Source organism: Sus scrofa, chromosome 4 (genome assembly GCF_000003025.6).
Source record: "Sus scrofa isolate TJ Tabasco breed Duroc chromosome 4, Sscrofa11.1, whole genome shotgun sequence".
In the NCBI taxonomy this organism is placed as follows: domain Eukaryota; kingdom Metazoa; phylum Chordata; class Mammalia; order Artiodactyla; family Suidae; genus Sus; species Sus scrofa.
Window position 1 is genome coordinate 102019735 of NC_010446.5, and position 15248 is coordinate 102034982.

General features: G+C 45.6%; 1 protein-coding gene across 1 annotated transcript in view; it reads left to right on the plus strand.

Moving 5' to 3' along the window:
- TBX15 (T-box 15) overlaps nt 1-12546 on the plus strand; it is a 113390-nt gene extending 100844 nt beyond the window's left edge. The window contains 2 exon segments of the mRNA XM_001926903.7: nt 10015-10752; nt 10755-12546. Of these exon segments, the coding sequence (XP_001926938.5) occupies nt 10015-10752; nt 10755-10798 (782 nt within the window). The 3' untranslated portion in view covers nt 10799-12546.

The following is a 15248-nucleotide window of genomic DNA, read 5'->3' on the forward strand; positions in this document are numbered from 1 at the left end:
GAAAATGTCAGACCCTTTGTGAGTCTTCCTCTTCAACATCCTCTTGCCCCAAAATAACAGTGATCAAAATTGCAGGGAGTTCCCGTCGTGGCGCAGTGGTTAACGAATCTGACTAGGAACCATGAGGTTGCGGGTTTGGTCCCTGCCCTTGCTCAGTGGGTTAACGATCCGGCGTTGCCGTGAGCTGTGGTGTAGGTTGCAGACGCGGCTCGGATCCTGCGTTGCTGTGGCTCTGGCGTAGGCCGGTGGCTACAGCTCCGATTCAACCCCTAGCCTGGGAACCTCCATATGCCGCGGGAGCGGCCCAAGAAATAGCAACAACAACAACAACAAAAGACAAAAAGACAAAAGACAAAAAAAAAAAAAAAATTGCAGATTGAGTTTCTTCTCTTTTATCAAATGATTGCTATTGAGTCCCCCCCCTTTTTTTTTTGCTCTTAAAAGTTATTTTCTTTTTTTCATTTTTTTGGGGGTGGGGCACAGTGTGCAGTGGCTTGATATGGGATCTCAGTTCCCAGATGAGGATTGAACCTAGGCTGCAGCAGTAAAAGCACCACATCATAACCACTAGACCACCAGGGAGCTCCCTAGAGTCATTTTTTTTTTTAATTTGAGGCTCTATGATAGAGGAGCCCATTTTAGGACTTATGACACATTATATTTATATTCCCTTCTCAGGGAGGTTCTAGCTGTTTGCACACTAAATTAGGTTTTGTAACCTGAATTAGGAAGCCCCTTAGGTTCTAAGATGGAGATAGTGATTAAAAGCTAGGGAAGCTGGAGTTTGTATCACAGAGGCTGGTACCAGAAGATTGGCAGGGATATTGCCAGTTCCTGAGAGCAGGTGTTGGTGGTAACATTTTGTCCACTGCTGTGTCCCCAAGACCTACCCCAGGACCTGGCACCAGGGAAGTACCTAATGAACAGCAAATGAGGTCACTTGGTGGCACTGTGGCTCAGATAGGCAGGGTCACTCTCTGATTAAATCTTGGCGCACAGCTGCCTGATGTGTATGTGGATATAGATGTGGTGTGATGGTTGGGGATGGCTAGTGCACGTCCCCAGCGTGTGGAACCACTGGGCAGGTGCAGGCATGGGAAACCTGCTTTGCTTAGGTGCGTAGCATAGCAGCTTTCATGGTGCTTCTGTTGAAAATTTACCAAGAGGAAGAATTATTATTGACACGCGAGAAACAGTGGTTTAAGAGAAACTGAGCTTTGGAAGCAAAATGTCACACGTATTCCTTGAGTCCCTTTTTATACTGATGGGGGGAAATGAGCATGGAATTATTGGAGACATATGGTGGAGGGATGGGGCTGGAGGAAAAGCCAAGACTCTCTTAAATAGTTTAATTGGAATACATATTTGAACTATACACTGAACCTGATCCAGATTCTCATTATTTCAAAATATGCAGCTTGGTTTCTTGACGTTAACAAAGGATGTAAAAGTAACAACTCCCATTCCTTCTTCCTTTAAAAACTAAGAGTTTCAGTAACTCTGGATAGTATCCGTCATAAATGAAGGAAAGAGACATAACTGTCTGTGTTGAACTCTTCTGTGTCTTGGAAGAAGTAAAGAATGGCAAACTTCTAGTGGAAGCTTCCATGGCAGACTGATTTTCTGGCAGCTCCCTTTTGGTGAAGAGAGTATTGGCAGTCTTGGCACCAAACCTTAGATTCAGATAAGGGACTGACCCTTTGGATGTCCACCTTATCTCATTGCTTCAAGTTCATGAAAGATCTGGATGTCCGATGCACGGCATAGTTTTGTGCCGTTGCCATTGCAGGAAGCCATTCTGCTTGAATGAGGTTAAGAGTGATTTTTTTCTTCCTGCCCCTGCTATCATTTTTTATTTCTCTTTCATTAAGACCCATGTGTTGATAAAATTTCAAGGAACGTGCTTAGGTGAATTAGCCACAGGTTTTGTTTTGTTTTGTTTTGTTTTAAATCTAAGTCCTTCTATTTGCAGAAATGTACTGAATGGATGTTCTCTGTAGTTGTTTTCTCTTGTGGAGAAGAAGCATGGGATTCATTATCCTCTGCCTTTAACCCCAAAATAAACTGAGGCATAGATCTAGCACAGTAGCATCTGCAGTTAAGTGGTGGCAGAACTGAATTGAGAAGTCCTGCCTTCGTGGGCATTTCCTTTCCCCCAGCCCTTCTTCCTTACTAAAGCTTAAGTTTTCCACACACAAAAAATTAGCTTACTCTTCCAGTTGATGGTTTATCGGTCACAACTTAGCATCGACTGTAAAGAGTAAGTCCGTATTTCATTTTTATGAAGTCATGTGTACGGTTTTATTTTCAGACATCTTCCTTTAGAATCAGCAAGGAAGTTGAAACTTTTGGAGAGTTTGGAGATAGGCATTATATTTCAGGAATGGCTTCTGCCTGAACACTGCTTGTGGCAGGGACAAAAGGAACTAACCAAGTAAGTTATGCTTGAGGAAGTTGCATGAGGCAACACAAAGAGGTACAGAGAAGTAAGATCCCAGGTCAGTCCTGTTTTTCTGATGATGTTGGGCTCCTGATGGTGTTATGAGGTTGCTCTGGTGATGCATACAATGGAGCTATGTGTATGGCCAAAACAGAGAGCGTTTTCGTGAGTGGCGTCTCCAAATGATCTGACAACCGTTGTGTGGACCAGTGACCAAAGCTGGTGTTATGTCTCCATCCGTGGCTATGAGGAGACCTGCCCTTTGCAGAAGCCCTCCCTCCTTCTCCACTGGTAGGAGACATCTCTAGAGATTTCAACACTATCGCACCTATTGATGTCTGTCAGGCAGGTAAACGTTAGGATTATGAAGGTCTCTGCTGGTTGGGACCTTCATCAGTTTGACTTCTGTGAACTGGAGGTTGGTCAGTGAAAGAGATCGAATAATGAGCAAACTCATACGGGTAGAAAGACCGAGGATGGAGGACAGTTCAGTGAGCAGTGGTCTTTGAACTACTGTGTGGTCACTGCAATGTTTCAGAGATGACCCGCTTATGCTGCTCTCATTGATCCCTGCCATAAGGAATGATGCCCATGAAGAGTTCTTGGTACAGATCAGAGTGTATCGCAGTTCAGGGTACTGACGCAGATGGTTATCAGCTCCGTATTCTATTTTGCCCCGAAGTCCCTTTTGCTCAGTGTGTCTCAGTGTGTACAAAACTGAGGCTATGGTCTACCTCACAGACTTGGCGCCCTCTCCTGGGGGAAGGACACCCCCTGCATTAATCATTCTAGACATTTAGACTTTCCCCTCCCTCCTCCCCCCTCCCAATCCAACCATTACCACGTCCTTGGATCTGCCCATGTCTCTCATTTCCCTTGCTATCGCCCCACTTCAAGCCTTTATCATCTCTCACCTGATTTTAGTCTCAGGCTCCCCATGGTGGTCCCATAGCTGCCCGCATCCCTGGACCTACATCTTTTTAGGTTTAATTGGCTGGGAAAGGTCATGCGCCTCCCTCAAGATTTATAGCAAAATCTCCCTGAGTCTCATTGACTCTAATTGGGACCTCCCCTCCCCCGAATTAATTGCAGTGGCATGGGTGGGGGTGCTTAGATTGTCTAGGCATGAGTCACATGCCTTCCCTGGAGGTACAGGTGAAGGGGTGAGAGTGCGAGAGGGGGCACTCTCTTGGTGGGAAAATGGTACTGTTGCCAGGAGAGAGACAGATTCATTCTAAATGATGATGACAACAACAAATGTACACTGCTGCAGGGAATGAAGTCAAACAAGTAGTAGGTCAAACAAGACAGTTAATGGAAAGCAAAAAAAAAAAAAAAAAAAATGGAATGGGGCTCTTCCACCTTGGGAATGTGATAGGTGTTACATAGGGCCATTTAAGAAGCAGAGGGACTCAGAACACAGAGGACCAATGTGAAAAATGAGAATTGGGTGAATATGTTTAAAGCCATGATAAAGGGAAGCGGTTTGGATCTATGCATAGCTTTAAACTTTATGGAGAAGGATGCCCTGGGACGCTTTCTAAGCTTGAAACCACAGAGTTCCCAATGGCACTATCATGTTTCACACTTGCATTTTGAGAAGCGTCCTCATTTCAACTAAGGATAATTCCTTAGTTGGGATGAACAGGGCTGTGACCATGAAGCCTTATGGCTTCTGGGTTTATTCCCTGGGATCATGCCATAGAATGCTGACATTTTTACCTCTTACCTGTTTGAAAGCCTTGAAGAAGGCTGTTCAAGGACACACAGTGAATCAGCACTCCTCAGGGACAGATGCCATCAAGTTATATGAGAGGAGAGTCTGGCTCGTGGAACCAAGCAATTACATGGACGTTTATTCTTTACTAGCCCAGATGGGGTTTTGTTTCACTGTTTTTCAATTTTTTTTTTTTTTTTTTTTTGCGGGGGCGGCGCGGGGTGGGTTGGGGAAAGTGCAGCAAAATAAATCCAAAAGGAAACTGTATGTGAAAGCCTCCGTATTACAGTCTGGAAGTGATCAATCTAAAGATGCAAAAGTCAGCAGGTTCGGTATTCAGGATTTTCATGATCACATTTGACTTGTCTTCATGGTACCCAAGTATATTCTAGGTTATTGTGCTCGTATGGAGTCACCGCTGAACATGTATTCCTTTCCGTTGTTTTGGCTGTTGGCCTTGACCATTGGAGCATGTTAATGTTGCATACGAATTTAGAGGCCCTCCTCACTTTGGGCCACGGGTAAAATAGGATGCCAGGAGGTGGGGCATTGGAGGATTGGTCCTGAAATGCTGGAGAGTTTTCAGCTACTTAGAGCATTATGTTTTAAGCCCCTCTCAGACGTGGGTTAAGAGTTAGGAGGATAGTGGGGAAAACGGAACTGCGTTCAGTTCTGCTTTGCTTGATCTGATCTGAGAAGAGGTAGAGAGAGAGGTGGAGACCTTGGGCACCTTGTTTCCTTCCCAGGTGGGGAGTGAAGGAGGAAGGGGCAGATAGCTGAGCGAGGAAACAGCTGGCTTAGCCTTTGGGATATGGGCCCAGTGGGTGTCCTGTGCTCCATCACTCACGGCCCTGGAGGCGTCGTGGCTTGCTACATCCGGGCACTTGGCTGTGACATGATACTCACCAGACTGTGGAGAGGCTGAGATGCTCAGCTCCATGGACAGAGGCCAACACCTGGCAGCCATCCCCACTAGAACCCAAATGCCCTAAGAGGCCTTTCTCCCGTCACTCCTTCTTCACTCATAGAAGAGACAAGTAAAATAAAGACATTTTTATGTCTCTGTACACTTTATAATGTATATCGTTTCATCCACTTCTCAATACTTGCTTGCAAGGTAAATATTCACATTTCCATTTATAAGGAGGAGCTAACTTGCTAAGGTCCCAGAATCAGTAAGACCGCTGGGTTGGAACTGGGTCTGTCTGCCTCTATAGTCCATACTCATCCATTAAAGTTGAAATCAAGATTCTTAGAGCATTCTGGACTTGGTGGGTACAGGGAGGATGAAGGCGAAGGGTAGAAGGCTATGCAGGAAAGGGAGGCACGCTTTCCTTTGATGGCAGCTCTGGCCCCATGGTAGCAGCGTGGCCTGGCCTCCCACTCGGCCCCAGCTCTTCTGGGATGAGAGGCCTCTAGGCAGCTAAGTGTTGAAATGCACAGGGAGGGCAGCCTGCCTCCTTACGCTTATTTAGCGCTTGGCTGGCACTCCCAATCTTGTTTAACAGCTGACAAGCTGTTAGATCATAAGAGAGTAAAGACTTCTCAGTATCTCGGTTTGCTTCTCTGCAAAAAGAATGCCATAGGCGTCTCTCTTTGTGGACTTTGAAAAATGGCTCTTAGCCGTACTGAGGACTTAGAGTGCATAGAGTGTTTCTTCAAAGCGAGTGGAAGCAACGTGACCTTCCCTTAGACAGGCTTGCTCTCCTCCTTCAAACACTGGTTCAGATGGGGGCTCTCACCCCCTGAAGCTCAGCAGGCCACCAAGTCTCATTTCCAGTGAGTGTCATTTAAAAGCCAAAGCAAGCTGACTACAAACTTTTTAACATGTGCCTCTCATCTGCTCAGCAGAAATCCCTGTAACTTGTTAATAGTTCCCTTCTTACTTTTTTTCTAGTGAAACCAATTGAGGCCTTAAATCAGTACCATTCGTTCCATCGTGGGCCATCCGAGAAAACCATTTAGAGTTGTAAAAAGTCATCTGCCCCATCTCGCACTTCCTGCTGCAGGCCTGGGGCCAGGGCCTGATGGAGCAGAGCGTACCTGTAACGGGGCAGTGCAGGGTGCTGAGCAGGGGCTCTCCTCCGGGACCACGTCAATGCCAGAGCTGGGGAGCAGGGCCGGACTTTCCAAGAGAGGAGACAAGATACACATCCTGTAAAACACAAATCTCTTTACAGCTGGAGTCGAGTGTCTCCATTTGTGCCATAGCGCTTGTTTCACTGCAGCGCGTGACATTGAGGGTGGAAGAGGGAGAAACTGTGTCGGGCGCCTCAGAGAGGAGCCACCTGCTTGCAGACAGTACATCCCTGCACCTCATGTGGGGTGTGGTGGGCGAGGCCACGTGGCACAGAAACAGAAAGGGTGTTCTCCCTCATGCTGTGTAGCCTTCCCCTTCGAGAATTTCTTCATCGTGTTTAAATGACTCCTGGGTAAGAGCTTGTTACTGGTTGTTCACGCTTTAGTATATACTGAATCCTCAGACCAAGAGACAATTCCGAGAAGGACAGAAACCTATCAGTTTGAGCCCTTGTTTCGCAGATGAAAAAATTTAAGAGATAGGAGTTCCCACCGTGGCTCAGTAGAAAGGAATCTGACTAGCATCCATGAGGAGGCAGGTTTGATCCCTGGCCTCGCTCAGTGGGTTAAGGATCCAGTGTTGCTGTGGCTGGGGTGTAGGCGGGCACCTGTGGCTCTGATTCGACCCCTAGCCTGGCAACTTCCATGTGCCACAGGTGCAGCTCAAAACAGAAAAAGAAAAGAAACCAAAAGAGGAGAATTTGCTGAAATGACTCTAAAATCAGGAGCTATTTGTATCTAGATACAGTTCTACCTTGGAAGTTCATTGAGGAAATTCTTTTGACCAAGCAAGAGATGATAGATGGGCTTTGTAAAGTTTAACTCTGAAAAAACGATTAGCAAGAGCTAAATCTGTACTTCTACAGCCAGAACTACTACAATATCTGCGGAAGTGGGCTAAGGCCTCTTTTCTTCTGTGAAAAATTAGCTTTGAGCCTCTATTTGAGGTATCCGCCTCTCAGAAGCTTGCACATCTGGCTCTTCCTCCCTGGGACAATGTGGGTGGTTTGTTTGTATCCCAATATCTCTGGAATCTTGCTCATTTTCTCCACATTTTTTCTCACTGGTTAAAAACCTTATTCCTGCTCCCTTCCACGTAGAAGTTCCTTTACCCTTTTATAACAGTTCAAGTTTAGGAATCCTTGCATGAGTTATGGATAACTCAGAGGTACCAAACTCTCCATAATCCTGGAAAAGTCCCGCCCTTGCCTTAAAAGAGAAGTTCCATCACAGGAGATTCCCCATGGAAGGCAAAGTAACTCTTCATTCTGGAATTTGCAAGAAAGGTCCAGGGGCCCCGACACTCACCACTGTCTTCAGGTCTCACTAGGTGAGACAGGAAGTGGATGCAACGCTGCTACTTCCTAGCATGGTAAAGGGCTGCTCAGAAAGGTCATTTTTGTCCTTCTTAAACCTCCTAAAACACATTTGAAGTTGGTTGGGTTGAACTGGCCATTTGTCTGTTGCTGCATCAGCCACCAACTCAGTTCTAGTATCCACACATCAGAAGAGCAACTCTCAGATACAAATTCAGGGATTTTACAAAATGAAAGAGACCGGGAGGTTCTCTAACCAGAGTGGTCCCTGGACCAGCAGCCTCAGGCTCATCTGAGAACTTGTTGCAGATTCTCAGATTTAGAAGCTCTGGAGTGGAATCAGCGATCCGTATTTTTTGAGCCTTCCAAGCGATTCTCATGCACACTAAAGTTTAAGAATCACTACTCTGGGCACTTGAAAATAAGGAACTTGGGTTATATCATTTGTTCTCAATCCTGGCTGTTATGTTAGAATCATTTGGGAAGCTTTTAAAACAACACAGATATGCAGGTCCCAGGCTCAGAAATTCTCATTGAGTTGGTCTGGGGTGGAATCCTGCAACTTTGGCAGCCTGTCTGTCTGTCTGTCTGTCTTTCTTCCTTCCTTCTTTCTCTCTCTCTTTCTTTCTTTTCTTTTCTTTCTTTCCTCCTTTTCTTCCTTCCTTCCTTCTTTCTCTTTCTTTCCTTCCTTCTTTCCTTTCTTTCTTTCCTCCTTTTCTTCCTTCCTTCTTTCTCTTTCTTTCCTTTCTTTCTTTCCTCCTTTTCTTCCTTCCTTCCCTCCCTTTCTTCCTTTCTTTTCTTCTTTCTTTCTTTCTTTCTTTCTCTCTTTCTTTCTTTCTTTCTTTCTTTCTTTCTTTCTTTCTTTCTTTCTTTCTTTCTTTCTTTCTCTTTCCTTCTTTCTTTCTTTCTTGCTATACCCTCAGCATATGGAAGTTCCTAGGCCAGGGGTCAAATCGGAGCTGCAGCTGCTGGCCTACACCACAGCCACAGCAACAGTGGATCCAAGCCACATATGCAACCTGTGCTGCAGTTTGTAAGCAAAGCCAGGTCCTTAACCCACTGATCGAGGCCAGGGATCAAACCCTCATCCTTGAAGACACTATGTCGGTTTCTTAACCCAATGAGCAACAATGGGAACTCCACTTAAGCAGTTGTTTTTTCTTTCTTTTTTTAAAATTACTCAATGATTTATTACATTTATGTTGTACAACGATCATCACAACCCAATTTTATAGCATTTCCATCCCAAACCCCCAGTGCATTTCCCCCACCCCAACCTGTCTCATTTGGAAACCATAGGTTTTTCAAAGTCTGTGAGTCAGATTTAAAGCTCAAGGCTCTCCTAGCTTTAGAACCACTGATCTAACTCAATTTCTCGTCTTTGTAATAAAGACACTGAAACCCAGAGAGGGTATGTGATGTGCCCAGGGTCAGAGGGGAGATCCCTGTGGCAGAGCTGTAAGTAGAACGCAGATCTCCTGACTTTATGGCCTGTTTGGCTTCTCATCTTCGTGAATATCCCAAACCCAAAGACTGCACATAGAAATTTTGTTTCAGTCTCTGAGATGGGCAGGTTCCTAGAAAGTGAGTTTCGCAGAGCCTGTGGATCAGGATGTGTTAGCTTCGCGTTGGCCTCGCTTTATGCTTAACTCTCTATTATAATAGTGCTCATGATGTCTGTCGTAAGCCAGACCTCCAGTCCTATACTCCAGTTGCTATTTCCTGGGCCCTTCTGTTCAGCCCTCCCAGTCCTCCACCTTGACATGGCATCCTGCCCCAGGACCCCATTTCCTTGATGATGAAGGTCCTGAAATTTGGTGCCCTAAATTTTCACATGGAAGACTAAATAGGGCTAAGAAAGCAACTGTCCCAGGTTAAAATATGTATTTAATGCATTTCCGTTGAGAATGGGAAGAGTTGAGTGATTCGGTTTTAATGCTGATTACCTGAGGTCTTATTGGAAAAGTGAATTTGATGGGAAGAAATGGCAAATTGAATATTGGAAGGTTTTTTTTTTTAATTTACCTTTGAAAAATAGGACTAAGGCTCTTACACAGAGAAGCAAAAGAGTTTATAGAGTTCTTTTTTTGTTACCTTTGTCCCTTCTTGTGGAGTGTGTGTATGCCTATGTATGCACAGGTAGACTCACTTAGCATAATTCTGCTGAGTTAGGAGAAAGCAACGGTTCTATAAAAATCAAAAATCAGCCTATTTGGGATATTTGAGGGTACCTCATTAATGGCTTGCTTCTGGCCTAGAGAGACTCATTTTTTTTTTTTTTTTTTGGCTTCACCTGTGGCATGCGACATTTCCCCGGCCAGGCATTGAACCCTCACCACAGCAGAGACCTGAGCGGCTGCAGTGAATGCCCGATCCTTAACCTGCTGTGTCACAGGGGCACTCCCAGAGAGACTTATCTTAAAAGGCCTCCATCTCAACAGTATTTATGTTTTATTTTTCAGGAGGCAGCACAGGCACTTCCCCAACAACCTCCAGCACTGGGACACCATCTCCTTCAGCCTCTTCTCATCTTTTATCGCCATCCTGTTCTCCTCCAACATTTCATCTGGCCCCCAACACCTTCAACGTGGGCTGTCGAGAGAGCCAGCTGTGTAATCTAAATCTCTCTGATTATCCACCATGCGCCCGAAGCAACATGGCTGCCTTGCAGAGCTACCCGGGGCTGAGTGACAGTGGCTACAACAGGCTCCAGAGTGGCACGGCTTCCGCCGCTCAGCCCTCCGAAACCTTCATGCCTCAGCGGACTCCATCCCTGATCTCAGGAATACCGACGCCTCCCTCGTTGCCTAGCAACAGCAAGATGGAAGCCTACGGTGGCCAGCTGGGGTCCTTCCCCACTTCCCAGTTTCAGTATGTCATGCAGGCCGGCAACGCCGCCTCCAGCTCCTCATCGCCACACATGTTTGGGGGCAGCCACATGCAGCAGAGCTCCTACAATGCCTTCTCTCTTCACAACCCTTATAATCTGTACGGATACAATTTCCCCACTTCCCCCAGGCTCGCTGCAAGCCCGGAAAAACTGAGCGCGTCTCAAAGCACTTTACTCTGTTCTTCTCCTTCCAATGGGGCCTTCGGGGAGAGGCAGTACCTGCCGACAGGGATGGAGCACAGCATGCACATGATTAGCCCTTCCCCCAATAATCAGCAGGCGACTAATACCTGTGACGGCCGGCAGTACGGGCGGTCCCAGGCTCCTCCTCCCAGATGTCCGTTCACATGGTCTAGTGGCCAGTCCCAGCCCCGCGGAGCCTGCAGGAGCCAAGGCCCCAGCGTCTCCTCCCTGGGCAGATCCTCCTCTGTGGGAGCCCAACGCCTTTGAAAAAACAGGAACTGGATCTTCGTCTTCTCCTTCTTACTGCTATTGTTTTTTTTCTGGAGGAGGAACGCCCATACCCAAGAACAACAAGAGACTTGAAAGCCACTGGAGGATCCTTGCGGTGGAATCATCTCCAACTCAGTGGCCATTCTCCTACCTTCCCAAATGTTCGTTTTATAATGCATCGTCTACTCCAGAGTGGCCTTTGAAGAAACTGAATAATCATTTTATAATAATAAGGGAGATGCTAGCATGTAGCAGCCATGAAAAGTTACCCCCACACAAATACAGACCTACCTATACTTACAGACAGACAGACAGACATATGTGCATGCATGCATACACACGTACATATATATTCATACACAAACGCATACACACACAAACATCCATGCACACTGTCTCGGAACTGGGTGAACTCTCAGGAGGGAAGCCCAGGATGGGTGCTTTCACCAAGAATTTGTCTATGTACAACACGAGATGGACTGGGCCAGCAGTAGCTGCCATCATTTCTCCCCCCGCCGCTTCCCCTGTTTCTGGAATGAACCGTGTGTCCTGGACCCCCCCTTCCCATCAGTGAGAGTGGAAAGACATCAGTGCTACACCTGGACTTGGCTTCCCGAAAGAGGTTGCTTTTGAACTTTGGCTCTCTTCACCTGGTGTGTGATCATTGATGTTCCCAGTGATGCCTGTGAAAAGAGGGCATAAGAGCAGCTGAATGAGAGAGAGAGAAAAGGAGAAAGAATAGAGAGCAAGAGAGAGGTGGAGAGCGAGACTGAAGGAGGAAGTGAGAGCAGCGATGAGAGTTTTCATTCACCAGGGAATGTGTTTGGGGGGGTGTTCCTCTCCCCACCCCTGCAGGTTTCGGAAGGAATCCTGGAGCTATTGAGGAGGAAAGCTCTCTGGGACACTGTTGCGTGGTCCGGGCACTGGCGAGAGGCACCGGGGCCAGGAACTCGGGTCCACCCCACAGTTCTGACCACTGCGATCCAGAAGAGGGCACGCCACATGGGAGTGCTGGTTCCAGAGCATGCAGCCTGGAGGGGAAGGGAAACAGAAGGAGTATGGAGAGGGAAGAGTTTTATAATCCCGACAGATGACACCAAGAGCAGAGGTGACAAATGGAGGCCTGGCCTTCCGCGTGCCAGATCCACACGCCTGACTTGTCCGGCCTGCACCCCCTCTGCCCCCTGCCCCCGTGGCAGGAGGAATCCTGTCACGTTCCAGGGGAATTGCGGATGGGCCTTCTGCATCCTTCCCCTGCCCTTAGATCTCCATTTTTATCAAATAGTTCATTGCATTTTGAAGTCTGGGGTTTTTTTCCCTTTGTCCTTCCCTTCCCTTCAGATCCTTAATGATAAGCAAACAAGTGAAGTTTGGTGCAAGCTCAACTTTTTAAGTGGTGTGGAAATGCAAGTAATACCAAGTAAAATAATACAGATATTATTAAGATTTTTGGTTTTGAGGTGTTGTAGATAAATGTATTTATGTGCCTAGTGGGGAATCCAGTATTATGAATATTAAAAAAAGGGGGCAATAAAAAGGGTATGTAAAATATGTATGAAGAAAAGGTGTATAAAGATTTGCCCTTATGCACGGAACTCTGTTTCTAAGTGCCAAGCACAGAAAGCCGCTAAATAAAATCTTTGCAATTGTTTTCTGTTTGTTCATGTGGGAAGAGCAAGCAGCAGCTGATGCCTTTTGCACTGAGCTTGACAATGAGCATATAGCACTCCTGTCTGTACTACTAACACGAGCTTTATTCAGACCACACGAGGTATAATATCATCCATCATTCATGATGCGTAAGTAGGCTCCAGGGAGATTGAGTGAATTCTCCAGGATTCTGCAGCCTGTCAGAGAGCAAACTAGGACTGGAAACCAGGTCTGACCCCAGTGGGATCCCCACCTGCATGTTAGCTGCAGGAACCTGCAAGTCTTACAGCAATCCTCATCATAGCCAAGTGCCAGATAATACACCACATGGTTTACATGAATAGCTCATCTAATCCTCCCACAATTCTGCGGTAGGCATTATTCTTATCATCATTTTTATGGGTTTGGAGATGAACTTTAAAAAGGTTATTAAGTACTTGACCAAGGCCCCCCGGGTAGCAAATAACTGAGCTGACCATTTGACCTCAGGGTCTATGCAGTTAGCATGGTACCTTTCTGCTGCAGCCCTGGCAGTCTCAGGAGGAACTCGGACCATCAGGAATGAATCCTGAGGGGTTGAATAAGTGTCTCTGAGGCTGGACTGACTTCGGGTGTTTAATGTTGTATCCTCCCTATTAAATGTCACTCGGCACAGAAGGAGTGACTGAGTTGTCATGCATCAAAGGACAACTTAAGACAAATAATATGCCTAGGGCTATGGCATTTTTAAGCACTTTAACACATCATCTCATTTGAGCCTCACAATAACCATGAGAGGTGAAAAAGGCAGAAGTATTGTTTTGCCGATGGGAGACTAGGATGATAAAGGTTGGGATATGTCAATACATAAATGTATCTGGGAAGCAGCAGAGTCAGGACTTAAAATCTTCTCCTTTTACCCCAACCAGGCTGTTTCCTGGGGGACATTTACACTCAACGCCCGAAGACCCATTTCACAAGGGCTTGACCTTGGAGGGGTGGAATTGCTGGCCAACCACTCGCTTTCACTGGAAATTGTTGGGAGAGCAAAAACTTTTTAGTCATTGCTTAGGTTTTAGGAATAACTTCAAAGAGTGGCATGCCAGTTAATTCCATTAGCCATCACATCATTGCTAAAATAGCCAGGACAATAGCTGATCAAGTATCTTCATGAATCGTAGGCTTTCTGGGCAACATCTTAAAACCTCAAAAGATGGAGTTCCTGTTGTGGCTCAGCAGGTTACAAACTCGACTAGTATCCATGCGGATGTGGGTTCAATCCCTGGCCCTGCTCCAGGGTTAAGGATCCAGTGTTGCCCTGAGCTCTGGCTGTGTCTGTGGCTGGTAGCTGTAGCTCCAGTTCTGCCGAAGCCTGGGAATTTCCATGTGCCTCAGGTTCAGTCCTAAAAAGCAAAAATCACCCCTGCCCAAACCTGAAAACACACTCCTGTTTTAAAATCTTGCAGTCAACACTTGGCTTCATAATGGTAGGCCAAGAACATTGGCATATGGAGCTTACGGTTATTTCGTAACTGGTTTAACAGCATACCAAACATTGTTCACTGGTCTACGAGTTGTTGAGGTTTTAGGTAATAGACGTGCTGAGCAGCAAACTTGACGTAGAATCTCCATATTTTCATTTATAGTAAGAAAAATAAATTTCAGTAATCATTCAAGAGTGTTAAGTACAGAAAATTTATGTAATTTGGATGAATTAGCACAATCCAAGTTGGTAACATTTGAATTATGGCATATATTTCTATCTGTAACTGAGAGAGTAACAAAAATATTTATTTTGATACAAACTCGATAAAGAACTAAGAATATGCTCCACTCTGTTATCTTTAATGGTGAAAATTTATTTTAATTGGCACAATGGTTGCATACGGAGGGCTAGGGACAGATTATTCTGTGAGATAAGATGATTTACCCTTGCTTATATTTTTTGAGGAAAGGCTGATTTACTACTCTTTGATCCTCAGGATCCCAATATGAACCTCAAAACATAGTCATTCTTATTGTTGAATTTGTTGGCCAAACCCATTTTTCAAGGACGGTGCAAAATGGCTGAATTTACTTCAAAATAATGGGACCCAAGTAATGAAGATTTTTCGTTCTTCACTTAGTATTCTGTGACAGGTTAGAGTAACTTACTTTAGATACGAACTTGGCAGCATCCATGACACATAATAGAGGGTTTTAAAAAATACACATCATAGTTTTATCCTTGAAAGTGTTCCCTTTGCAGGCAGTCATGCACATGTGAGGCAGATGATATGAAAGGCTCTGAAAATTAGAGAAGATGCTCAGTGTAAGAAGGTGAAGGTGGGGCTGTTTTCACTGGGGAGGTGGAACTTGAATGAGATTTGAAGGATGCTCAGAATTTCTAAAGAAGTCAGGAATGACAGGCTAGGGTTGTGATAACATTTTATTTTATTTTATTTTATTTTATTTTGTCTTTTTGTCTTTTCTAGGGTCACACCTGTGGCATATGGAGGTTCCCAGGCTAGGGGTCCAATCGGAGCTGTAGCCGCCAGCCTACGCCAGAGCCACAGCAACGCAGGATCCTTAACCCACTGAACCAGACCAAGGATTGAACCCGCAACCTCATGGTTCCTAGTCGGATTCACCAACCACTGAGCCACGACGGAAACTCCATGAAATAACGTTTTAAAAGTTAATATAATAAATAAGTTTTGGAGGAAAAACCATAGCATCTCAATG